General features: G+C 37.6%; 1 protein-coding gene across 1 annotated transcript; it reads right to left on the bottom strand.

Moving 5' to 3' along the window:
- Rad21l1 (RAD21 cohesin complex component like 1) lies at positions 1-26613 on the bottom strand. Its single transcript, XM_036185702.1, has 14 exons — positions 26545-26613; positions 24585-24760; positions 24024-24153; positions 22225-22318; positions 20019-20125; positions 16575-16745; positions 14703-14795; positions 13580-13693; positions 12274-12500; positions 11799-11895; positions 10541-10665; positions 5963-6049; positions 3014-3091; positions 1-541 (listed from the first exon to the last, which is right to left on the bottom strand). Exons 2-14 carry the CDS (start codon positions 24726-24728, stop codon positions 353-355), a joined length of 1656 nt encoding a protein of 551 aa, XP_036041595.1. The 5' UTR covers positions 24729-24760; positions 26545-26613; the 3' UTR covers positions 1-352.
- Between the last annotated feature and the right edge of the window lie 401 nt (positions 26614-27014).

The raw sequence follows: 27014 nt of genomic DNA, 5'->3' as shown, positions 1-27014 counted from the left end.
AAAACCAAACCAACCAAACAAACAAAAAAACCCAAACACCCTTGAATGTTTCCTGAAGGTACATTGTATTTTACAATGCATGCTAAACACAATGCATGCTAAACACAATCTAAATGCAATCCTCAGATCAGGGAAATGATAAATCGGTTAAGTTAAAAAGTGACTTAACTATCTCCAACATAGGTTTCCAATTCTGGTTGTGATTGGTTCTGCCCTCTAGATAGAAAATGGGAGGCCAGACTCTGTGAAATGGGCCAGACCACCTGCTGCTTCTCCATAGCTTCTGCAGCAAACTGAACAGTCTATGCACAAGTGCCAGTGATGGCATAAACCTGCATGCTCTGGATTTCTTTCACATCTTATGGAACATTGGTCCCACTGTAGCTATAATATCTGCATAGGGAACACTCTGGCTCAGTTCAATAGCTCGATGTTTTTTCAGGATAAGAAAGGTATAAAATTTGGCAGCTGCCTGTTTTCGGTCACTATTTCTGCATAGCTTTATCAGACTAAAGGACTGCATTCCCATCTTGTTGGATTCCTGGGAAAATAATTAGAAAAAAAACAAAAGAAAAGGGAAAAATTATTAGAAGTAAAGCAGTCTGTGGATGCATAATGAACAACAAATACAGCAATTTTTGATAAGTAACTATGGTATCTTTAAAAAGAGAAAGAGAATGACTCTAATAAACATCTAAAAACATAGATCACTGAGACCAAACCTGTTTTATGGAAAAAATGCACACAAAACTACTAAGTTTTATACAAATTTATATGTTATATAAATTTTAGTTTTTTAAAAGTGATATTAACATAAATATCTCTTATGGAAAGTACAATTGGTTTAGTCTTACAAATAGGAAAAACTCACAGGATCAGTTCATTGTGTGTCTTTGCCTTAAAGGCGTTAGAGGTGCCTGTAAAATAACCTTTGTGGTAAATGTGGAAATGCAATTGTAAGTTTCAGTGGCAGGGGAATGTAGCTATGTAAACATCTCCTGGTTGAAGTCATCACATGATGCCTGCATACCTACTAAAAATAAGTGAGCTACAATATTAAGTAAGATACAGTATTAAATTGTGGAGGAATAATACCTTTAATGAAGACTAGGATTTGGAATCAGATTCTTACAAAAGTATAGTTTTTATTTACCCAGAAATACTGGACCAAAAATTTGCCAGTATCTTATGCCTATCATACTCCTTGGATGACTGCAAAGTACTTTTAGGAATGTCAGTAGAGTTTTTGACAGTCTGAAATACTTGATAAATTAATAGGTAAAATATTTCATTGTACAACAAGCAATTAGAAGGAAGTCTAATTAAAAAATGTTTCATGTGTTTGGGTGTTTTGCCTGCATGTATGTTGTGCACTGTTTGTGTTTGGTGCCTATGGAGACAAGAAGAGGGTGTCAGATCCCCTGGAACTGGAGTTATAGATAGTTGTAAGCCACCATGTGAATACTGGGATTCACACCTGAGTCCTCTGCAAGAGCAAGTGCTTTTAAACCACTGAGCTATCTCTCCAGCACCAGGAAGTTCTAATTTTAAAAAGTCAAGTTCAAATTTAAAAATTAAAAAACAGAATATGAAAATAGTGATTTAAACTACCCAATTCAAAGCAATACAATGAACAAGAAAAAACAAGCAAACAAAAATCCCTTAGAGTGCATCATCATGAAATTTCAGAGCATTGGGGACAAAGAAAAGATCTAAAAGCTTCCAGAGAGAAAATAAAGATCACTACAAAAGATCATAAAACAAGACGGTGCATGGCTTCAATAACAACACAAATATGTTACAAAACTTCGTCAGACAAAGTATTTCCAAGTTGTATAGAGACAACTAATCAAACTCAAGTTAAAAAATAAATAAATTTTTAGGCTTTGTTTGAAAACTTGCTATCTCCTATACACCATTTATTTTGAGAAGTTATGAGATGTACTGACAAAAAGATTTAATATAAAAGATCAAAGCATGAACAGAGAAAGTAAGAGGAGACAAGGAATTTTCCATGTTTGTGGTTTAGGAATGTCCCCATACAAAAGCTGTAGAGGAGACATAAGAGTAACTATTATGAATTAGAAAAAGAGAATAATGAGAGGCAAAGTAGGGAACTAATGGGTCAATACACATAATAAGAGGTTTTATTATTAAGTTGGCAAATGATTGGAAAAAATAATTACAGATAGGTGCACAGACATTAAGGAAATAAAATCATGTAATAAAGGGCTAGAGAGATAGCTCAGTTAAGAACACTGGCTATTCTTGCTGAAGGCCAGGTATATTCCCAGAACCTACATGGAGAGTAACTCCAGTTTCAGATGATCCAACATCCTCTTCTGGCCTTTGCAAGCATTATATGCACACGATGCCAGACATATGCACAGGCAAAACAAACTTTTTTATTTTTTAAAAAGAGATAATAAACCAAATAACACAGCCACAAAATTTACATGAAAATCACTGTAATCACACTATGAAGCCTCAGTGAAAACTGATTATTTACATAATCTTTGAAATAGAAACTGATAGTCATCCTTTAATAACCTTTCTCTTCTACATTTAGTCTTAGGTAGATCACTCAAAACCATTTCACTCCTGTGACAAACATAAAAAATATTTTGTTTTCATAAATATCTGGATGCTCAAATCAATATATTACTGACTTTTTAGTATAAAAATCAAGGGCTAGGGAAATAGTTCAGTGGATAAAGTGTTTATTCTGCAATTATAAGGACTGGAGTTCACATCTTCTCAGAGACAAAGGATCTCCAGGGCAAGCTCATTAGTTAGACTGGCTGGAATCAGTAAAGTCTGGGGTCAGTGAGAGGTCTTATCTCAGGAAATAAAGTGGAGAGTGACTGAGGAAGCCACTTGATGTCTACTTCTGGCCTACAATACACAACCACCCACACATACACGTATCCCCATACTAGAACATGCATATACATGTGTAAATACACTACACATGCAAATATACACACAAAATAAAATAAAAATACCATCTTACCCGTAATTCATTTAACGTCTGAAATAATCTTTGATTCCATTTCTCTGCCTCAGTATTTTGTTTGCTGCCTGATGACTCCTGCTTGAATGATTGATAAATATTTAATTTAAGCAAATTTTATTGAATGTTTACTATTCACCAAGCAATGCATTAGCTACTACAGAAATACAACTGTAAGACAATCCTGCTCCCAAAATGTCTGGTTTGGTGAAGAAGAGAATGACACAAACATGAGACAACTACTGTATAACAGTTTCCTCAAGATTAAAACAGGAAAGCTAAGTAACCTGGCATGCATACTCCTGTAAGTAACCTCAATAAAACTCACTGGTTCACCAAGCTGGACTGTGGTGGAATCTGTACAGGTTCCCTGTCTAGGGTGAGTAGATGTGTGCACTGTGTATCCCAGCAAAAGCTTTGTCAAACAACAAAAACCTGTCCTGGGTTGTACCTTGCCTCCAGGCATACCTTCTGATAAAGAGATGCAAAGCAGGAAACTGTAGTCTTTATTGTGATGCAGCCCAGAGCCTGTGCCCTTATGTACTTTGAAAAGTAGTTAGCAAACTCAGCCGCTTTGGGCTAGGATTTTCAGTCTGCCAATCTTAACTCTAGTGACAGGAGAAAGCAGAAAAACTGTAGAAAACCTGTTGTTTCAAGGCCTTTGTATGATCTTAGCTGATGACACAAACACCCTTAAAAATGGTTTAAAAGACCTTTCAGATTTTGAGGCATTTTGTCTACATAACGCTAACTCACTGCCTGTCATGTTGGTTTACTCTTTTGTCTTTTAATCACTTCCAGAGACGGCTTGATATTTAGTCTAATCTCTTACAAACTAACACATTATGTGTTAAGAATGGGGTCTCAGGAAAGGTATTGATCTGTCTGATAAAAACAACAGTAAACAATAACAAGGAAAACAGAACAGGCTGCAAAGAGCTGTGGGTGAGAAGCAGCAGTTCTGACCTACTTTATCAGTTTTCCTAGGCTAGCTCTGACCATAGCGTGCAACAGCAAACAAACAAATGGAACAAATTAAGAGGCTACAGAGATGGCACAGTAGTCGAAAGTGCTTACAGTCCCTGAAGAGGACCTGGGTTAGGTTCCCAGAACCACACCAGTAACGGACAACTATCTATAACCCCAGTTTCTAGGAATTCAATGGCCTCTTCTGGCCTCTTCAGTCACCTGTATGCACATAAATTCACATAGGCATACACACATGCACATAAATAGAAACAATAAATCTAAAAATTTAACACCAGGACTTAATAGGTGATTTAATAGTATTTACTAAACAACTTTTGATAAAATTTGAATTAAAAATGCCCTCAGTACCCTGGGATAAGGTTCAAATAAGTAACTCAGGGGTTGGAGAATGGCTGCTCTTACAGAAAACCCAGATTTTGTTCCAGCACCACATGGTGGCTCACAACCACCTGTAACTGCAGATCCAGGGGACCAAATACCTTCTTTTGGCTTCCTAGGGGCCAGGAACATATATGGTGTACTTTAAAATATTTATTTTTATTTTATGCATGTGTGTATCTTTTAAAAAAAAATGAAGTCAGGCAGTTGATGTGGATGATTGATTGATAAATAAAATGCTGATTGGCCAGTAGCCAGGCAGGAAGTATAGGTGGGACAAAGAGAGAGGAGAAGTCTGGGAAGTGGAAGGCTGGGAGGGGGAGACGCCAGTCTGCCGTCCAGGGAGCAGCATATAAAGGCAGCAGGTAAAGTCATGGAACATGTGGCGACATACAGATGAACAGAAATGGGCTGAGTGTAAGTTTAAGAGCTAGACAATGGTAGGCCTGAGCTAACGGCTGAGCAGTTTAATTACAATGAGCTTCTGAGTGATTATTTTATAAGTGGTTGTGGGGTCTGTGGGGTTGGGCAGGACTGGAGAAAACTCTAGCTACAGGCAGTGTTGGTGCAACACCTTTAATCCCAGTACTTGGGAGGCAGATCTCTGAGTTCAAGGCCAGCCTGATGTACAGGGCTAGTTCCAGGATAGCCAGGAGTACATAAACAACAACAACAACAACAACAACAACAACAACAACAAAACAAAAACCTAGGGGAAAAAAAAAAAAAAGAAAGAAAGAAACCAGGTAGTAATGCTCATATGGAGTCAGTGAGTCTAATTCTGGATTTGCTATCAAAATGTGACTCTTTAAGCAGACCTTTCTGATTTTAAGCATTTTCATTTTCTGATTTTAAAACTTTCCTACAGATACAGGTTTTGTGCCAATATTGACGAAGAGATGCTCACACTATTTTTTTAAAAATAAAACTTCAAATGCCCTAGGTTATATCTGAATATAGTATAATCTCCAAAGATAAGAATGATTTAAAACAGTTGATTCTCAACAATTTAAAACATGACCCTACCTTTGATAAGCATAAAATTGTATACTTGCCTTTATCTAAAGTCTCAAAAAAAATTTAAGTATGAGAAAAAGTCATGGGAATTCTTCACAGCCCATCAAATGATTTACAAATATCTCAGCTGTTATTTGAAACACACTAGCCTGGTCTATGTAGTTTATGCTTGCTTCAAACTCATTCTCCTGCCTGCTATGGGCCACCAAGCCAAGCTAAACATATTTTTTGAGAACATAAATTTAAATTATAAACTTACAAATAAACACAGCAATTTTGCAAGCCAAATTTTAAGTAAATAAACCATTAACATTTAGGAAGACAACTTTTAAGAATATTCCTTTCTTCCCTATTAGTCACTCCTCCTATTTCCATGTCCTTTTTTTAATATAGTGAGTTTCATTAAGGTTTGCTAGAGTTGGTGAGAGATATGCTAGAATAATGGAGAGTAAATATAATTACCACGTACATTCTGTATATGTATGAAATTGCCAAAATTACATTAAATCTAAAAATAACTAATTAAATATGAAAAAATTACCCAAAGACTACAAATATATTTACCAATTCAACTGGACAATTTTCTTGGGCTGAAGAAGCATTCATTGAAGATAATCCCTCGGCAGGTGGAGAAATTGTTTCAAATATATCCTGCAAAAAGAAAATTCAGAAATTACAGGTAATTCTGCTAGTGGTTATAATATGAACAGCTCAATTTTTAAAAACAATTTATTAACATAAATGATAATTTCTCAAACTAATTTAACATATTGTCTTACTTAGAGTTTCTATTGCTGTGAAGAGATACCATTACCACAACTTATAAAGGAAAACATTTAATTGGGGCTGGTTTACAGTTCAGAGTTGAGTCCATTACCATCATGACAGGAAGCATGGTGGCATGCAAGCTGACATGGTACTGGAGAAGGAGCTGAGAGTTTTACAACTTGATCTGTAGGCAGCAGGAAGAGAGTATGACACACTTCCTGCAATAAGGCCTCCTAACAGTGCCACTTCCTATGGACCTATGGGGGCCATTTTTATTCAAACCACCACATTCCACTTCCTGGCCCTCACAGGCCTGAGGCCATATCATAATGAAAAATGCATTTAGTCCAACTTCAAAAGTCCTCATAGTCTATAACAGTCTTAAACTTGCTTAAAATTGTAAAGTCCAAAGTCTCTTCTGAGATGCATGTAATCTCTTAACAGTAATTCCCTGTAAAATCAAAATGAAAAAGCAGATCACATACTTCTAACATATAATGGCATAGGATATACCTTACAATTCCAAAAGGGATCATAGTGAGGAAACACTGGACAAAAAAACAAAAAACAAACAAACAAACAAACAAAAAAACCCCAAACCAGTTGGGCAAACTCTGCATCTTTGTGTCTGATGTCAAAATGTTCTTCAGATCTCCAACTCCTTTCACCTTTGTTGACTGCAACACACTGTTTCCTCTTGGCCTGGTTCCATTTCCTGCTGACAGCTTCTCTTGGCAGGTATCCTACAACTCTGTCATCTCCAACATTTAGGGGTCCCCAAGGTAATCCAGGCTTCAACTTCACAGCTTCACATAATAGCTTCTTCAGGCCTCCATGCAGGGATACCCCGGAGATATGCTTGGCTAGGCAACTTTCCTTAATCATGGAGGGAGATTCCCTAATCCCTTTCTGGTATCTTTGGCTCTAAAGTCAGAACCATGAGGCCAAAGCTGCCAAATTCTGCTGCTTGCTGGGATTGGAATATGGCCTTCTCACTCAATTACATCTTCACCCACTTTCTGTTTTAGATGGTTTCCTTCACTATCTAAGCGTGACTATCTTGAAACTTTCTCTGTAGACCAGGCTCGCCTTAAACTCAGAGATGTGTCTGCTTCTGCCTCTGGAGTGCTGGGATTAAAGGTGTGCACCACCATGCCTGGCCATAAGCTTTTCTTGAACTGCTTTTCACTTTCTTCAATTCCTTCCCACAAGTTGGAATCTAAGCTAGGTGGGGTCTTGCTCTGAGGTCACCACTCCCTTTATTCCACTTAGCATCAGGCTTTTCTTTAATCTGTTTACACTTTCTAGTGCTCTTTTTTCTCCTTAAATCATACATTTTGTATTTTTCCTTGATCAGCTTTCTCTTTTTCATTATAAATCTGCATAAGAATGAACACTAATAACCACATAACAGAATTCATATTAGGTTGTTTTGAGATTTCTTCTGCCAATGCAATTAATTCAAAACTCTTTCATTTATCACCAGGCAGATTTTTTTTTGGACAAGAGCAGAAAGCAGGCAAATTCTTCACCAAAATATCACAAGAGCAGTCTCTAGGCCACATACTAAAATTCTTTTCCGCTGAAATCTCTTGAGCTAGGCCTTCACAATTCAAATCACCCTCAGCACCACTCTCTTCCATTCCCCTACTAGGATGGTCCATTAAGTCTCAATTAAGAATTCAACTGTTTTTCTAATCTGGTCCCAAAAGTTCACATTCCTTCAAACAAAAGCATGGTCAGGCCTATCACAACACTAAACTTCTGTCTTAGGGTTTCTATTGCTGTGAATAGACACCATGACAACAGCAACTCTTATAAAGGAAAATATTTAATTGGGGCTGGCTTACAGTTCAGAGGTTTAGTCCATTATCATCATGGCAGGAAGAATGGCAGACATGGTGCTGGAGAAGGAGCTGAACGGTTTACATCTTGATCCACAGGCAGCAAGAAGAGAGTGTGACACACTTCTTCCAACAAGACCATACTTCCTAATAGTGCCACTCCTTATGGACCTATGGGGGCCATTTTTATTCAAACCACCACAAATGAAGGACCCTGCACACTACTTCTCCCTTTCTCCTCTTCATGCAGGCTCCACATTGGAACCTCTACTGCTGCGCTGCTGAGATTGCTTTCCTTTGAAGTATCTTGTTTAGCGGTTACTCAGGCCAGCACCAGCTTTCTGAGGCAGGAAAGAAACCTGCATGGGCAAGCAGAGGAGGTGAGAGTGAGGGCTAGAACACTCAAATCCCTACCCAGGACTGTGACAGGACTCTAACACATGAGTGGTCACTGAAACAACAACAACAAAAATGATCTGTATCTTCCAGAAGGAGGGCAAAAACAAGGGAAGAAGGAAAAAGAGTAAAGGCCAGAAATGTTCTACTCTCCCTCATCTCCTCCTCTTCTCTCTGCTATAAGGCGTTGGTCCCGTTCCATCTCTAACCTGTCACTAAGCTCTGTTTCCTAGCTTCCATCTCTGATCTTGAGTAAGACAGGAGGATTTTTCTATACTTTTTTCACTTCTGCTTTAAATATTTTAGTGATTAGAAGGCATTGCTCTTTACTCTTTAGCATATATTTGTCTTTTTTTAGTATCTATGAATATTCCATATTTTAAATAATGTCAAATTTAATAATTACTATACACAAAATTCTGTTTTATGAGATTTTAAAATGATTGAACAGAATCAACATTTTTCTGTCCCTTTAAACTCATTGTGTATGCTCCCATACTTTAGTATATTTCCTATTTCTTCACCATTTAGAAAACAAAGTAAGAACAGAAATGAAAATTAGATCATAGATTAGTATAAAAGAGTAAGAGTCAAAAGAACTGGTACAGCACAAGAAGAAAAATGTAATGTTTGCAAATAAGCAGTTGATAACTGCACTTATGTTTTCCTTCCCAAAATCATAAATTAAACAAGTTTTCCTAATAAGAATTTCAAAAGGTGCATTCTAGTAAATGTCCAAGCCCCCAAAAGGCAGATAGCATGGCAACTCACCATATCAGTATGCAGTATATTGTCAAGTATTTAGTAGAACATGTTCTGTTTTAATGTATTCTGAAACTGTCTTTCCTCCCGGGGGTATGCTGTTTCAATGTGGGTTAGCCAAATTCTCTGAGTGGTTATCAAAATACAATGATGAGCGCTCGGCTTCCCAAGTTTCCCCTTCTCTGTTCTGCAGGGAGTCTTTCTCACTGTGCCTCCTGTGTGTGTTTCCTTACCCTCAATAAAAGCCTTCCTTTTTTCACAGGAAAAAAGTTATAATGATGAGGGAACAGACCTGAAAAGCATTGGTTTATTTTTATAAGTAAGACCCTAATATTTAAGTGACAAGTGAGAAAGTGTTTTATTTTACTTTTCAAAACAGTGTTTCTCTGAGAAGCCCTGGCTGTCCTGGAACTCTGTAGACTAGGCGAGCCTCAAACTCAGACATCCACTTGCCTCTGCCTCCTGACTGCTGGGATTAAAGGCATGTACCTCCACACCCAACAGAGAAAATACTTTATATTTTTAATTAATATAAAATTTTATATTATATTTATTTATATATTTTAATATACAATTTAAAATATTTTAAAATATTTTTTTAAATTTCTGTTTTCAAATAGTTAAGCTTTTCAAATAAAAATTGTCCTCAAAGAAAATTTTTGTGGGGCTGGAGAGATGGCTCAGTGGTTAAGAGCACCTACTGTTCTTCCAGAGGTCCTGAGTTCAATTCCCAGCAACCACATGGTGGCTCACAACCATTTGTAATGAGATCTGGTGCCCTCTCCTGGCCTGCAGGGACACATGCAGGCAGAATACTGTATACATAATAAATAAATTATTTAAAAAAAAAAAAAAAGAAAGAAAAAAAAAAGAAAATTTTTGTTTTCCTGTTCCTTCTGAGTGACAAAATTATTTTGTTTTGGTCATAGACTTTCAGGTAGTCTTTCAAATTAAGGTAAAGATAGTTGGGAAGTTTAAAATGTTGTTCTAGAGGGAAAAGATGTGAGGAACAATATAAAAACATCTGGTTAGAGTTCTAGGAGACTCCACAACTCATTCAATGTAGGGCTTAGTAAGGTTTTCAATATACAACCAGATTCATGTACAATCACTCATTTACTAAGCTACATAAAATATTATTTCAGTATGAAACTATCTTACCTAGTGATTCACTATCCTAAACTTTAAAGGAATACTGTCTTGCAGATTAAAATTATATTTTTATCTTGTAACAGTAATGATACTTTGAGAAACTGTTGAACAACATGAAATGAAATATGAACAATATATGTAAGAGTATGTATCAGCCTCTCAATATTACCTCACTAGAGTTGCATAAAAATATTTCAATGATTATCTCTGGCTAACTTACCTCAGAGTTAATATTCATATTGATGTCTTCCTGAAAGCTACCCACAGATTCAACAATCACATCCTTCCAAGACTGGCGTTGATCTAACTCTCTGTGGGAATTGGGCTCTTCTATCACTGAGAGCTCTTAATTGCAAGGAAGTAAAGAAAATGTTATGAAAGTGCATTTCAAACTTGAATTAGCATATGGCTATTCAAAAAGAAAATTTCTGGTCATTAACTTGGAATCCAAGAATTTAAATAAGGAGTGCACAACTTTTTCATACTCCCTGCATCTCACATAATTTATATCTTCTCTTTCCCTCCTCTGTTTCTTTATCATTTCCACTCTCCATCATCCTCCAGTTATCCTAGCTCGCTCCCTCCCTCCCTCCCTCCCTCCCTCCCTCCCTCCCTCCCTCCCTTTCACACATTCACTCACAGGACAACAGGCACAATTTAAGCTCATTGTGGTGTACTATTCTGTAAATACCAATGACTTCAGAAATGGTCACTGGGAAAAGGAACTTTATTCATCACATAAGTTGGTTTCATTACTTTGTAACTGTCACAGCAATAATGAGTGATTATTAACATTCTGTGAACTTTATTCTAGGCAGATGGTGATATTTGTCTCAGAGTAGTTGTAATATTTACGTACTGTTCTTATCACTACCTGGCTTTTAGGTTCTTTTAAAATGAAACATTATTCTGCTAGACACAAGACTTTCTTTTCTAAGAGTTGATGAATACTGCCTTCAGGGTGGAGGTTAGAGAGAGAAAAATTATCCACACAGTGTGTGTGTGTGTGTGTGTGTGTAAAATCTTTTGTATGTGTGTAGAGAAGATACTGGGGATTAAATCTAGGGCCTCACACATTCTAGACAAGTACTCTACTACTGAGCTACACCACCAGTCCTTTTAGTGTTGGAGTTTGAGACAGGGTCTCACTAAGTTGGTCAGGCTGGCTCTGAACTTGCACTGTAACCCAGGCAGGCCTTGAATTTGCAATCCTTCTGCCGGAGTAGGTGAGATTACAGGCCTGTGACACGTGGGGTGGCCTATATTTCATCTTTTCAGTGAAGTCTTGGGGAAGAAATTAATACGGAAAGCAGAAAAATGCTATACTAAGGTAATACTTTAAGTTTAAAATACTCTTCTACAAATAGTGGTTATATTTGGAAATATATTTTTGAGCCTAGTTTTCATTCTGAAACATAAAGTTCAATTTTTGTTAACATAACATTCCCCTTGGCATTAACAGAATTAGGAAATCTTACCTAGAATGCTTTTAGTTCCCACTTCTTTCCTTACTGACTCCTTCTGTATCAATTTTGCAAGTTTAAAGTCAGAGGACAGGAAGCATTTTGCAAACAACTGTAAAAACACATTTATATTCTTGATTTTGTATTAGTAAAGCAATTCAATAAAGCACAAGCACATATAATAAAAAGTAAAGGCCATTCATACACAACTTTTCAAGCTGGGCATAGTGGTACACGCCTTGGAAGCAGAGGCAGGTGTATCTTTGTAAATTCAAGGCTAGCATGATCTATGTAGTAAGTTCCAGGATAGTGAGAGCTATATAGTGAGATCCTGTCTTGGGGGAAAAAAGCCATTTACACACAATTATTAAACAAATTAAGTTTTAAAATAATGGTTTCTTCTCCCTACAATGACTAATTATATTGTAAATATGAACATATTAATTTAGAAACAAGCATCATATTCATGCAAAAGGATGGAAACAATTACCATTTTCAGTTCATCATGAATCAGATCCTGGGTAGCAGTTGATAGAAGTGTATCCACTCCTCCTCTCTTCTTCCACATCATCAGTCTTTGTGTGGGAGGTGCAAGGTCCAGAACCATGAGAGTGTCCACAAAGGAAGTAAGCTGCTTATGCATAGTCTTGCTACTTATCTCCTTGACTGGATCTATGAGCAACCTCCTCTTTTTGCTTTTCCTTCTCTCAGCGATGTCTAGGGAGAAACAGGTATAAATGGACTTAGAAAGTTTTGTAAAATGATATTCTAGGCTACTACATATCTAAAGAAAGTATATCACAAATAACCTGCAGAGTTACACTGGGAAGAAACCCTTCTGTTTTCTGAAAATAAGCTTTGCAAGGTTTTTGAGTATCTAAGCAGTCAAAAGCTGATCTATTTTTCAAGGTATTGTTTGAAGAGGCTTAGGAGGGATTCTGTTCACTTGTTAAGTGGTCAACTAAAGAAACATGGCAAAGAGGGAATGGGCAGTTAAAGAATCTGGAGCTTTTCTTTTCTTTCTTTTCTTTTTTTTAATGTGTAACAGGATAATGTTTCAAAACATTAATGGGTATCTCTCCAGTGTACTTCACCTCCCCGTACTGAATATGAATTCAAAATAGGGAGCTAATTCCACACCACAAAGAAGGTTTTCTTTAGTAAAGCTGAAAATGTTTTGTATTGAAATCAAGTTTTTAAATTTCCAGTTTCCCTCTACAGAGACAACAGAACAGTTGTGGAGCCTGCATGGGACTGGACTAGGCCCTCTGCATAAGTGAGACAGTTGTGTAGCTTGTTGGTGTTTAAGAGGCCCCTGGCAGTGGGATCAGGATCTATCCCTGGAGCATGAGCTGGCTTCATGGAGACCATTACCCATGATAGGACACCTTGCACAGCCTGATGCAGGGGGGAGGGGCTTGGACCTGCCTCAGCTGAATACACCAGGCTTTGCTGACTCCCCAAGGGAGGCCTTACCTTTTTGGAATAGGGGGAAGGCTGGGAGGGAGCAGGAGGAGGGATGAGGGGGGAATCTGTGGTTGGTATATAAAATGAATTTAAAAAATTTCTTAATAAAGAAAATAATGTCCAGTTTCCCAAACTGGACATATGATTTGAATAGGACTAGATGTGATGAAAAACTTATCTCTGATTTCTTCTATATTCTTCTCCTATTTAATGCCCAATGCTATTATCATGCCAGCAGCCTTCTATAACATTCTATTGATTGTTTGCATATCTCAAAGCAATTACGATAGCAGGTACCAAAATAAAAATAAAAACATGAAACCTCTTACCTAAACAATCAATTGGGTCAAGAGTAAACCCCTCTTCTTCATTTGATAATAATGTTGTTTCATCTACTTTTTCATCTTCAGGTAGGTATTGGTCATCTGAATTACCTGGTTCTACTAATAAAAGCAAAAATAGAAGCATATGACTATGCTACACATTAGAAGACAATATGAGAAATAAAGTAAAAAATAATTGAGGAAATACTACTAGCTGGGATGATACATAAATTCTTAAGAGTCATGAACTTTACAGAGGCAAAGAAGTTCAGTAATAAATGGTCTGGGACCCACAACATTTGAGTGAGTCAAGTGGTATCACCCTCATTTACATATGAGATATCCCAGGCTACAATCACACAGAAGTGAAAACAAAACAAAAAACTGATCAATAAAAATTTGCTATGACAACTAAAGTATGTTCTATTGAGTCATCAACTGACTCATAAAGAACAATAGCTGTTTTGATTGCCCAATACTTTTTATATTTTTAATTTTATTTGCCAGAAAGTAAATGTAAAATCAAACATTGTCAAAAAACAAAAATGAGGTTAATTATACTTTTAATACTTATGGGAAAAAAATCTATCTTAAAGGCATCAACTCATCTGAGGCACTCTGGTAAGAATTTGAAGTAAAAAAAAATATGCTCACTTGAAAAATTATAACTTCTCTGAACTGTATACCAATGGTCAAGCCATATAATGTGATAATTTTTCTTCTGATATAACATATTATTATTATTATTTTTAAAGATATATTTATTATGTATACAGAAGAGGGTGCCAGGTCTCATTACAGTTGGTTGTGAGCCACCATGTGGTTCCGGGAATTGAACTCAGGACCTCTGGAAGAGCAGTGAGTGCTCTTAACCTCTGAGCCATCTCTCCAGCCCATAACATATTATTTTTTAGGATTTGAAAGCATACTACTTGAGAAGAATAAATATGAACTACTAAAGCCAATCCTGGTTAACTACTTTTTCAGAATCTAACTTCTTGTTCTACACTGTCCAGTGTTAGGTTAAAGAGAATTTGAAGGACAATGTTCTTCATTACAGTGCTGCTGAAACTCAGAAGTTCCAAACATCAGAATCTATACATTTTCTATGCAAAAGACTACAACATACCCATTATACTACTGGGAAGCTCAGGAGGCAGAGATGTTTCTTTGTTCGAATGCATTTCTTCGAAAACGGTATTCTCATCTTGCAATAGATTGTCTTTAAAAACATAAACACTTTTTATTCACTACACATTTACTAGCACTAGTTTACACAGACATTCTATTCCTCCTTCTTAAATGTTTTCACTCCACACAGGGTCACATAACTCAACTAGGAGGAGATGGGGTGTTGTGAGAATTTTGGCAACAAGGAAAACCAATTAAACACCAAAATGATTTCTGGCAGTGTTCGCTCCACCACTTCACTGCAGCCTTGGTTCTGAACATACAAAGTGCACTTTGCACTGTGTGGGCTATCATGTGCCTTACAATGCCAACCACGCTGCCTGAAGTATCTTGGCACAGATTAAAGATTACTGTATGTTATGAACTGCATTGCTTTTCCTATATGTACATTTTCTGTTCTAACAGAAACATGACTTAGTTATAGTAAATAAAGACATTTAATATTTTCCTACCATCATTCCTCTCAAATTAGCACATCTTTAGATTATAACTAAACATACTTCTATCATCTTGTATGACTATTTATTCAAATCAGTGTTCTCAGCATTACAAATTCTAAAATCGAAATATTGATCAACTTTGAAAAACACTGAAAATGCTCTATATCCTGGATTATCAAAACTTTAGCAGAGATTTTTAGTTTTTCTAATGTAAAAGTAAGCATATATCTCAATTTCATAAATATTTATTTTAATAAATGGTAAAATTATATAGTATACAAAACAATTATTTTTAGAATAAATTTATTTGGCTTACTATCAGTAAACACTTGGTTTGTATAGACATTTTTTTTTAGAATTTTACAATGTGTTTTTTAATTTTATGTGTATTGGGTGTTTGCCTGTATGTATATCTGTGCGCCACACATATGCAGTGCCCAGAGAAGACAGAAGAGGGCCTTGGATTCCCTGGGTCTGGAGTTACAGTCGGTTGTGAGCCTTCATGTGAGTGCTAGTAACCCAGGTCCTCTGGAAGAGCAGTCGGTGCTCTTAACTGCTGAGCCATCTCTCCAGCCCCTTGTATGCATATTTTATATACCTGTATACCCAGGACCACATAAAAATTTCTTGGGCAAAAGGGGGTTGTGGATGGAAAAAGTTTTAAGAAGCCCTGATTTATACAAAGGGTAACCACACTTCTTTCCCATCCCTCTTTTCTTTGCTCCCTATTCCCTTTTCTCTTTCAAGATAGGGTTTCATTATGTAGTGAACTGGCCTAGAACTCCTTATATAGTTCAGGCTGGCCTTAAACTCATGATTCTTCTGCCTCAGTTTCCCAAATGCTAAGATTACATGTATGAGCTGCCATGCCTGGGTGATAACTGGGCTTTTAATGCAAACTGAAAAAAAAATCTGTAAATGTATTTCATATATCTAATAATCTTTAAAATAAATACTTTTGTTTTTCTAGTCTCTCCAAAATGTATATTTTATACTAATATTGTAATTTTAATATAAAATGCTACACTGATCATGAAGAATATCTATTCCACAATTTGTATTAAAGAAGATAATGTTACCAGCATATAATCTAGTGCATTTTGTGAAGAGTATAGTAACCTCACTTCTTTCCAAAGTTTGATACAAATAAAAATAGACAGAGTTAATAGCTTCTATAGAAATGAGTTTAAACAGATGACTATTAACTTAGGCCTAGACTAAACATAAAGACTTTGAAAACATATGTGAAAAATAATTTGGTCTACAAGCACAGATATATATCCGAAAATTCAATTTAATGTAACAAAACAGATATATTACAGTGATTTGATTAAAATAAACATTTGATATTTTATGGCCAGAAAGCATACCAATCATTTCTCCTGCAGCTCCTTCATCTCCAAATCCATCTCCATTGTCAAAGAACAAAGATTTTTCCTCAATGAGGCTTCCAGAACTATGTTCAACTACAAGACCACTGGAGTTCATTAATATGTTGTCATCAAAGAGGCTATGTCTTCTGAGGAGTTCAGGTTCATCCCCTATATAAATGTATATCATTAGTGACAAACTAATCATAGAAACATATACTTTTAGAGCTAGAGGAAACTAATATATCATCTAGTATAATTCATCCTTATTCTATGAGGAAAATAAAAACTTTAAAATTATTGAATTATTCAACTGAAGACACCAGTTAATCAACATAGACTAGATTTCAAGTTTAATACTCTCCCAATACAACAGGAAAAAAATGCCAGAGCATTCAGTAGAGTTTGTACTTATAATAGAGTTTAGTCATGTCCTAGAAAGTCAAAATGCCATGGGAGTAGACTGATTCCCTATACGTTATGTAGGACACATTCTGTTTGACCAAGTATTATTTCATATCATTTTATATAGACAACTGCTTGAACAGTTTACACCTAAGAAGAATTTGGAAAAACTGCCTAGGACTACATAGAGGAACACTGTCTCTGAAACAACAACAAAAAGGTCTGGCAGTGGTGGCACACACTTTTAATCTCAGCAGCACTCAGGAGGCAGAGGCAGAGGCAGAGGCAGGCAGATCTCTGGGAGTTCGAGGGCAGCTTGGTTCCAGGAGAGCCAGAGCTACACAGAGAAATTCCCCCCCTCAAATGTTTGTTGAAATATTAAAGAATGGGCTTATAATAATAATTCAGTAAATATTTATAGAATGTACCAGGAGTTGGAGATAGAACACTAAAACGAGCATTGCCAGTCAGCTAACATTAACTGAGCACTTAGTTAATTGTAGTATGTAATAGAAGTGGGTCGGGGATTTAGCTTAGTGGTTCAATCCCCAGTTCAAAAAAAAAAAAAAGTAATAGAAGGCATAATACTCATTGTACAAATAATAAAACACATCACTGAAAGGCTTGGAGCCAGATCTAATTCATCATTAGGTTATACTGATAGCTACAGAGGATCCAAAGTCAGCTCTGGCATGTTCTTTCCAACCTTTGAATTTTAAAGTCATTATGTCCAGGATTCTGAACCCTGGAGACAGAGGATGGTCTTCTCTCCCAATAATCCATGTTAATTTTCATACAGCAAAGAAAGTCATCAAGTATCACCCATATTGTACATTCATATATAGACCTACATCACAATGGATTAAAGATTTTCTAAATGGGGGCTGGAAAGATGGCTCTGAGGTTAAGAGCACCAACTGCTCTTCCAAAGGACCTGGGTTCAATTCCCAGCAACCACATGGCAACTCACAACTGTCTAAACTCCAATTCCAAAGGATCCGACCCCCTCACACAGGTAAAACACTAATGTTCATAAAATAAAAATAAACGAAATTTAATTTTTTTGTTTTTGTTTTTGTTTTCTGAGACAGGGTTTCTCTGTGTAGCTTTGAAGGCTGTCCTAGATCTTACAATGTAGACCAGGCTGGCCTCGAACTCACAGAGATCCGCCTGGCTCTGCCTCCCAAGTGCTGGGATTAAAGGCGTGCGCCACCACCGCCCGGCGGTAGAAATTTAAATTCTTAAAAAACAGATTTACTAAATGGACTTAATCACTTTTTTAAGAAAAAACTAAGAGTGTGTTTATATTATTCAGGGGCAGCTTTTTCCAAAAAGGAAAGCCAACCTTGCTCAATCAAAGAATAACACTCAAGAACAGACACTAAATTCTGAGTGCTGGGCATTCCAAAAGTCTGAGAGTAAATTGATTACTGTTCTGCATACTTATAATTCCAGCACTCAGAAGGCTGCAGCAAGCCAATCTGAGTGCCACATAAGACTGGGTTAGGTAGTGAGACTGTCATTTGTGTCTGTCTGTCTGTCTGTCTACCTACCTACCAATCTGTCTATCTAACCTGAGATTACAGAGAAGAAATAATCATAACCTTCAATTTTACATTATAATCAATAATAGGATAGATTAATATAAAACATTTCTTATGGTTTTGGGGGAAAATCACATATTGGTGGAGAGGAAAAAAGGCAAGAATAAAGAAAATAATCTGTGATGTTGCTAGTAGGATCTCAACTTTACAGACAGGGCTATGAGGCTCAGTTAGGTCATCTGCCGAGTTCACACATCCAATTGATAGAAAACAGTCCAGATTCAAACCTAGAACTGCAGACTGATATGATTCTCCACTTTTCTCAATTATGTAAGAAAACAGAACTGTGAACAACTAAGTAGAACTGGTTATATAGTAAGACATACTCTTCAGTAGAGGAAAATGCCTTTGTTGAGGCTAATAAATTGATAAAGAATGATGAATTGGTAGAGGGCACTGAGGAGAGGGATATCAGGGGTTTGATACAGTCACAGGAACCCAAGGTGCTTAGGTAGAGGAATAAAAGGTGGACAAAAAGTACTTAAAAGTCTTGCAGAAATGTGTAAAATATGAGGAGAAAATGGAGGAATATTTTCAGGAAGGCAATATAATATTGCAGCTAAGAAAGCAGAAAGAAGATATGGGAGACAGTTCAGTTATTTTTTAAAAAAAATCAATCAGTAGCTGGGTGTGGTAGCACATGCCTTTAATCCCAGCAAGGGAGGCAGAGGCAGGTGGATTTGAGTTCAAGGCCAGCCTGGTCTACAAAGCAAGTTCTAGGACAGCCAAGGCTACACAGAGAAATCCTCTCTTGAAAAACCAAAACCAACAAACAATAACAAGCAAAAAAGCAAAAACCCAAAAAACCATATGCCTTTGCCAAACACATTTTAACATTTCAAAAATCATTGCATGTTTCATAATCAAGCTGTACATTATTTATTGTGTTAGCGTTTCTTTCTCTTCATTCTCAAGGTGACTTAAATCTGTTATTTTATAACTGATACTCATCATACACTGGACAAAATACATTTGATGGAATTTTATGCAGCACACATATAAAACCATATATATATAAACTATACCAACTGTTAATCTAGATATCTCTCCTTTGAAGGCAGAAACTACTTTTCTTTTTTTTTTTTGTGGGGGGAGGAAAGAAGGGAGATAGAGTCATACTATAAAGCCATAGCTGGGATTATAGGCATATGTCACCACATCAGCCCCAGAACTTACATCTTTAAATATTAGTACTGTTCTTGTCTATCTTGATATATAATAGAAATTCAAAAAAAGGTTGTACAATGATAAATAAATATCCCCTAATAGAGGGTATTAGCATTTAGAACAGAAAAAAAGAGAAGAAAACATTTTGGAGACTACATTTATACATGAAAACATCCATTCTATAGATATCTCTATTACCACTGTTTTCATACAAAATGCAAATATCATTGATGATGTCATATAATTTTGGTTTCTCAAATATTCTCACCAAAGCTCCCATCTTGGAAAAGTAGATCATTGCTATATTCTTCTCTAAGTGTAATTTCCTCTGGTCTGCTTTGGTTCTGAGCAATGGGCTCTGAAGCATCAATATCACTATAGAGAAACATATTTAGGAAATGTATGTGTAGCACACTATGGTTTTACAAAATGTTGGGAAAACACTTAAAATTAGTTTATAATAAAAGGATTTTTACTTTATCAATAGTATTTTTATGGACATGAACTTTTAGACAATGTCTATACAATTAATTTTCAGATTATTAAATCCAGTGGTGGTTCTTAGTTGCTACCTTATTTGTGTATTTGAATAGAGGGTCACTCTTGCTATGGCTTGAATGCTTGTGTTCCCTCCTGCTGAAATCTACATCCTTGTGTGATGCTGTTAGGAGATGAGGCCTTTAGGAAGTAACCAAGACATGAGGGTTCTGTTTTCACTACCATCTTGATCCTTATACCATGTGAAGATGTAGTAAGACCAGAAAGCAATGCCTCTGAATTTATGGCATCTTGACTTTGGTCTTCCTTTGTTAATGCTATGTATGACAAGAACTGAGTAATTTATAAACAGAAATTCATTACATACTATTCTAGAGTTTGGGAAGGCCACGATCAAGGCACCACAGATTTAGTGTCTAGTACAGGCCTATTCTCCAGAGAAAACACTTTGATGCTGTATCCTCAGATGGTGGAAGTACAAGAAAGCTTCCTCAGGCTCTTTCATAATGCCACTAACCTCATTAAAAAGGGCCCTCTTCTTTCAAAACCTCACCACTTTCAAAGGCTCCCATCATTTATACCATTACCATGGGGATTAAGTTTCTACATGTGAACTTAGAGAAATATACACATGAATTCAGACCCACATTATATGTTGTCCCAAACCTAATTTACTTCCTTCTTTCTCTTCCTTCAACCTATCATCCTTTAGTTATCCTGGTTTCAGTAAGTGGTAGCTCCATTTTATGTCCTATGGTGGTTTGAATAAAAATGGCTCCCATAGGCCCATAGGAAGTGGTACTATATGAGTTGTGACCTTGTTGGAGTAGGTGTGTCACTAGGTGGGCTTTGACGTCTCAGATGCTCAAGCCATGCAGCCATACTTCCCGCCATGGCCATAATGGACTAAACCTCTGAAACTGTAAGCCAGCCCCAATTAAATGCTTTCCTTTATAAGAGTTGCTGTGGTTCTGGTGTCTATTCACAGCAATAGAAATACAAACTAAGACATTTTCCAAATCAAATAGTCATTCTTTTCTTCTTTAGGGCCACATCCAATTCATCAATGTATCATTATTACTCTGCCTTTCACAGAGATCCATTGATTTGACTGCTACCATCTTAATGAAGTGAAGTTTGAAAACTAATTACATACTACTTCATAGGGACTTACTACAGTAATCTCTCAGGTTTTCTTTTCCTTTTTTCCCCCATTATAGTGAAGTAGGCAGAGGGAAAATGCTGAAACCAAGTGAGATCTGGTCACTCCTCTATTCTCTATTCAAAATTTCCCTGTGCTTCCACTCCCAGCAAAATAAAAGCTCTACTGTAGCCTACAAATCCTGTCACCTCATCTTCTGCTCCTTCTCCGACCTCATTTCCTTACTACCCAGCTCTTCTTTCATTCCACGCCATCTCACTTGCTTTCTTGCTGTTCCTGAACATGCCCAATGTACTCTGTCTTATCACCTTTCCACTTGGTTCTTGTATTTTCATCTGCCTTATTTCCTCAGAGACTTTTTACTTCACTGGGTGTTTCCACTGGAACATTCTTCTACGTTACTATAGGTTTGTTCGCTTAGCTCCTTCAGGCTTGTGTTCTTACTTTATCCTTTCCTGACAATCCTATTGTTTGTTTTAAGACTTATTTATCTTCATATTACACATTTATTTATTATCAATCTATACCAACTAAAATATAAGATTCATTAGGCCAGGAACTATTTTCTTCATTGCTATCTCTTCAATGTCTAGAACTGTGCTTAGCAAAGGAAAGGCATTTATTTAATAAGTATTTAACTAGATGAATATACTGTCAATACTAACATTCAGTAAATATGAGACATTTTTGTTTTTGCGCTTTCAAATTTCACACTATCATTTAAGCCTTTGTCAACTGTACTTGTTCAGTTGTTATCTAATTGAAGTTGTTGTCATTAAATCTGAATATGAAAAAAGAAAGCAAAATAACTTACTTCATATTATAGATGTCAAAATCATGAAATTCTTCCGGTAATGTGATAGTATTGTAAGCCGCTTCAAAATTCTCTTTTGGGAGGTCAACCAGTCCTGAAAATAATGAAAAAGAAATATAATAAGCAGTGATTCTTTATGAAACATTAAACTTCCAATTAATCTTTATCATCTCTCATGGGCTTCCCTATATCCACTTCTGTCCCTCAGCAGTCTACTTTCTATGAAGTAGACAGAATAACAATTTCCAAAAGCAAACAGATCAGATAATTCTCATGCTTAAAGACCTTCCTCACTACAATAAATTTAAATTTCTGACTGGAGCTTCTGTAGCCCTACACTCTTATCATACATCATCTAAGGACAGTTTCCTCCATCACGATACTCCACAGACATACTAGCCTTTGTGTTCCCTGAAAAAGGCAAGCATTTTTTCAACTCAAGATATTGTACTTGTAGTTCCATTTGCTTATACTGCCATTCCCTCGGTCACTACTGATGTACCAAGTACGTCTCGTTTTTCAAGTGTGAGTTTAACTTTTATCCCCTCACAAAGGTTTTCCCTAACTAACCTATAAAATGAACTCCTCTGTTATTTTCAGTTGTAGATCTTGGTTTAGTTTCCTTTATAACATGACCACAAACAGGTGCAGTAGCACATGCCTTTAATCCCAGCATGACCACAATCTGTAATTATTATACTAAGTTTTTAAAACATTTTCACTATCTGAGTTCCTCATTAGACTGAAAAGGTACTATTTATCTTTCTTGTCCTTGTATTCTAAAGCCTAACATGTTAATCACAAAGCATGAGTCAATAAATATTTGTAGGATACATAAATAATAAATGAGCAAATAAAACATTGTCAGGATGCATATAAATCTACCTAAAGATCCTAAAACTATTTTAAATGAGAAAGATTAAAAAAGAGCTATCATTCAGAGTCCACAAATGTTGATGGAGGGATGGTATATGAAAGGCACTGACATAGGTACTGTAACAGATCAGGAAAATTATATGATAAAGATGGTTCCTTTGGGGAGCTTTGAAGACTAGGGATGGAGGAAAGACCTTTATCTAAACAAGTATGACAAAGGCAGAAAATGATGCATATCTTAAAAGTAGAACAGATACTATATAAATTAAAATTTTTAGGAATTATATTTATAACACATATAAATATATAGCACTGCAGAATGTCTAGAGATTTTGATAATACTTCATAATTACCATGTAATTTAAGAGTTTCAAGAATTCTAAAAACAATTACAATTATCAATATTTACATTTTGTCAGTTTCTAATTTTACTCTCATAAAGGCAAAAACAGGAATGGCAAACTACATGACTCATTAAAAATAAGTATATTGGGAGCTGGGCAGTGGTGGTGCATGCCTTTAATCCCAGCACTCAGGAGGCAGAGGCAGGCAGATCTCTGTGAGTTCGAGGCCAGCCTGGGCTACAGAGTGAGTTCCAGGAAAGGTGCAAAGCTACACAGAGAAACCATCTCAAAAAAATCAAAAGAAAAAAAAAGCGTACTGGTTTCTTACACAATTGTGATGATTTTAAGTATATATTTTATATTAACACATAAAATATAAAAGTTTGGACAGTATAACTATTTCCTACAAATACAGGAAAAGAACAAGGGAAAGAACATTATTATCCTTATGGAAACTTAAGATTCGGTCAAAATGAAATTTATATTCATTTTATACAGCATGCTGCTAATTAAGAGACTACCCAACACAAAAATGATGGAAGTAGTCAATAGTGACACAAATTAACAATGTATGCATACCTGGGCGAAATGTCATCTTCATCTTAAGAAATGCTTCACTGCAATCTGCCAAAAGATACTTTGCCTTCCTATTATAGATTCGAACAACTCCCAAAAGAAGGTGTCCTGAAGTTCGAAGTGCAATTTTCACCTTTGAGTAATTTTTTAAAACATTAGAATAATAAACACTAGGTTTGTAAATTCTGTTCTTTGAAAATTAAGGAAGCTGTAATTTCTCTTTGAAAAGAAAATGTTATATTCTTATTTATTTATTTTTTTGAGCTGAGGATCGAACCCAGGGCCTTGCGCTTGCTAGGCAAGCACTCTACCACTGAGCTACCACTGAGCTAAATCCCCAACCTGTTATATTCTTATTAAAGTAAACCACTTTCACCTCATCATATAAAGTGACTGACTTTTATTTTTGCTTACTCAGCAAATCCATGCTTCACGAGTGCCTTTGTGCAGACAGTAATTTAGAGGAGAATTAAAAGGGATCATTTGAGAAGCAAAACTGTATTTTAATTCTTATACAGCAGCTATGGCTAATACAAATTATAATTTTAATCAGTAACAACATACCTTAGGTGAAATAATTTTTTGAATGGTTGTCTCTAGATTACACTCAAACACATGGGCCTTTGTGAGTTTCTTCTCCCAGTGAGCTGCAAGCCATATTTTGGCCAGTGGCCCACGTTTGCTCATAAGCACATGAGTGTAGAACATGTTGCCTGTATTACTTAATTATATTCAAGGAACTGGAAAGAACAAAAAAAAAAGTCTTAAATTTGATAAGGAAACTTTTTTAGTATTCATTTACTGTGAGCAAAACTTGTCATTAATTCTACAAAATAATACTCAAATTATCTCCTAATCCAATGTTTTTGTCCCATTAAAAAAGAGCATTTCAGCTGGGCAGTGCATACCTTTGATCCCAGCACTCAGAAGGCAGAGACAGGTGGAGCTCTGTGAATTTGAGACTAGCCTGGTCTACAGAGCTAGTTCTAGGATAGCCAAGGCTACACAAAGAAATCATGTCTCAAAAAACAAAAAAACAAAAAAACAAAAAAAAAAGGAAGAAAATCTCATTTAGAATATTAAAACAAAGGCTAAAGCCCTGTTTAAAAACTTGTGAACCACACCCAGTTTAAATGTATTCTAACCAATTATCTCAATTTTTTTTTATTCTACATAGAATAATAGTAACAAAATAGGGACAAGAAGGTTTCTGGGGGAGGGGGAGATAATATAAATTTTGCATAACAAAAAGACAGGAAATAAATGGATATTTTTACAGTGTGCACTGCTGATGAGACCATAAGGCTCTATTTCAAAGTAAAAAATGATGAGAGATGTCATATCATTTTTACTTTTGGAGTAGAAATTATTGCTTTCATACCTCATCTGAAACTGCCCGAATAGAAGCTTTTTTCCTACCCAAAGTTTTGGTAAAAAGGAACACAGAGCCAAAATGAAGACAAACATAAAGTCAGCCACAGAATTAAAAACGTAGGTCAACTCTGATCAATGCCCATTTCCACCACAAGAATCAAACTAAAGGTTACACTATGTACCAAACCACAGTCCCTAGGGAGACACTTCGAGAGAGTTATGGCTTGCGCCCTGAAATGGCTCTATTTCCTTTCAGTGTCTTGGAATTAATTCCAAACCTAAGTTCAAAAAGAAATGCTCCCAGCCAGGCGGTGGCGCACGCCTTTAATCCCAGCACTCGGGAGGCAGAGGCAGGAGGATCTCTCTGAGTTCGAGGCCAGCCTGGGCTACAGAGTGAGTTCCAGGACAGCCAGGGCTACACAGAGAAACCCTGTCTCAAACTCACCCCGTGTGTGTGTGTGTGTGTGTGTGTGTGTGTGTGTGTGTGTACACATATATAAATGCTCTCAAGTGTGAAGGCAGTTAAAATAATTTTTCAGCAATCGATTAAAATAATAAATAGGAGGAAAAGCCAAACGCTGGGATTCTGCATTCTGGAGGCAGACGCTGCTTTACTGAGCGTGTATCCCCACGCCAGCCGCGGGTGCCCCTCCTCCCCGTCCCACCAGCACCCCTTAGTTTTTGTACAGATTACTGCATGCAAGGTGAGGCCAAGGCTGGCACGAGGGGGGGAGCAGGGGATGGGGCGGATTCTGGAAGCCCATCCAGGGAAGGGAAGAAGGCCAGGAGCTGTGGCCTGGGCAGGAGTCTCGGGGCCTTGCAAGCAAGCCTCGCGGGGGAGGGTCTGAGGTGAGGGCAGGGCCCGAGGGGAGGAGGAGGGCCAGGCCCCACAGGAGGGCATGGGGTGGAGGGGCTGAGGCTCGCGCCGCGCCAGGGGCCCTGGGAACGCTGAGGGGTGCGGGCAGCCACGTGCTCCCCACGACGTCTCTCCCGGGGAAGCCCAGGCCGGAGCAGCACCGGGTCCCCTCCTCAGGCGGGCCTCAGGGCTGGGCGCCAGGGGCCGAGAGGATTCTGAGCTGCATCCCCACCCCCAACTCACCCAGCCCGCCTACCGCCCCCAGCCTGCCTGGCTTCGCAGGTCCCGCCCTACTTTCAGTGTGGAGTGGGCGCTGCGGAGCGCCTCACGCCGAGGGGGATCCGGACGCAGCTCTCCCGCCGCTCCGGGCTGCCGGGTGAAGGCTCCAAGTGGGCACTAGCACGTGAGGGGGCGGGGGCGTGAGGGCGGGGCGGGGCGGGGCGTGAGGGGCGGGGCTGAGTAGTAGTGTGCTGAGGAGAGGTGGGCGTGGCGGGCGTGGAGGGGCGGGGCGTAAGGGCGGGGCGGGACGCGAGGGGCGGGGTGGGGCTGAGTAGTAGTGTGCTGTGCTGAGGAGAGGTGGGCGGGGCGGGCGTGGAGGGAAGGGGCGGGGCGTGAGGGGCGGGGCGTGAGGGGCGGGGCGGGGCTGAGTAGTAGTGTGCTGTGCTGAGGAGAGGTGGGCGGGGCGGGCGTGGAGGGGCGGGGCAAGGCGTGAGGAGCGTAGTGTGGGTGGGCGTGGCGTAAAGTGACGTAGGACGGAGCCTAAG

The sequence above is a fragment of the Onychomys torridus genome, chromosome 4, assembly GCF_903995425.1.
Source record: "Onychomys torridus chromosome 4, mOncTor1.1, whole genome shotgun sequence".
Taxonomy (NCBI): domain Eukaryota; kingdom Metazoa; phylum Chordata; class Mammalia; order Rodentia; family Cricetidae; genus Onychomys; species Onychomys torridus.
The sequence above is the reverse complement of the archived record's forward strand: the minus strand, read 5'-3'. Positions and strand labels throughout refer to the sequence as shown.

Coding starts and splice junctions, on each gene's coding strand:
- Rad21l1 (XM_036185702.1), bottom strand. CDS start 24,728: ATGTTCTACACTCATGTGCTTATGAGCAAACGTGGGCCACTGGCCAAA. Junction 22,319..24,023: donor GAAGATGACATTTCGCCCAG/GTATGCATACAT, acceptor CATTATTTTCAG/GACTGGTTGACCTCCCAAAA. Junction 11,896..12,273: donor TTCATGATGAACTGAAAATG/GTAATTGTTTCC, acceptor GTGTTTTTACAG/TTGTTTGCAAAATGCTTCCT.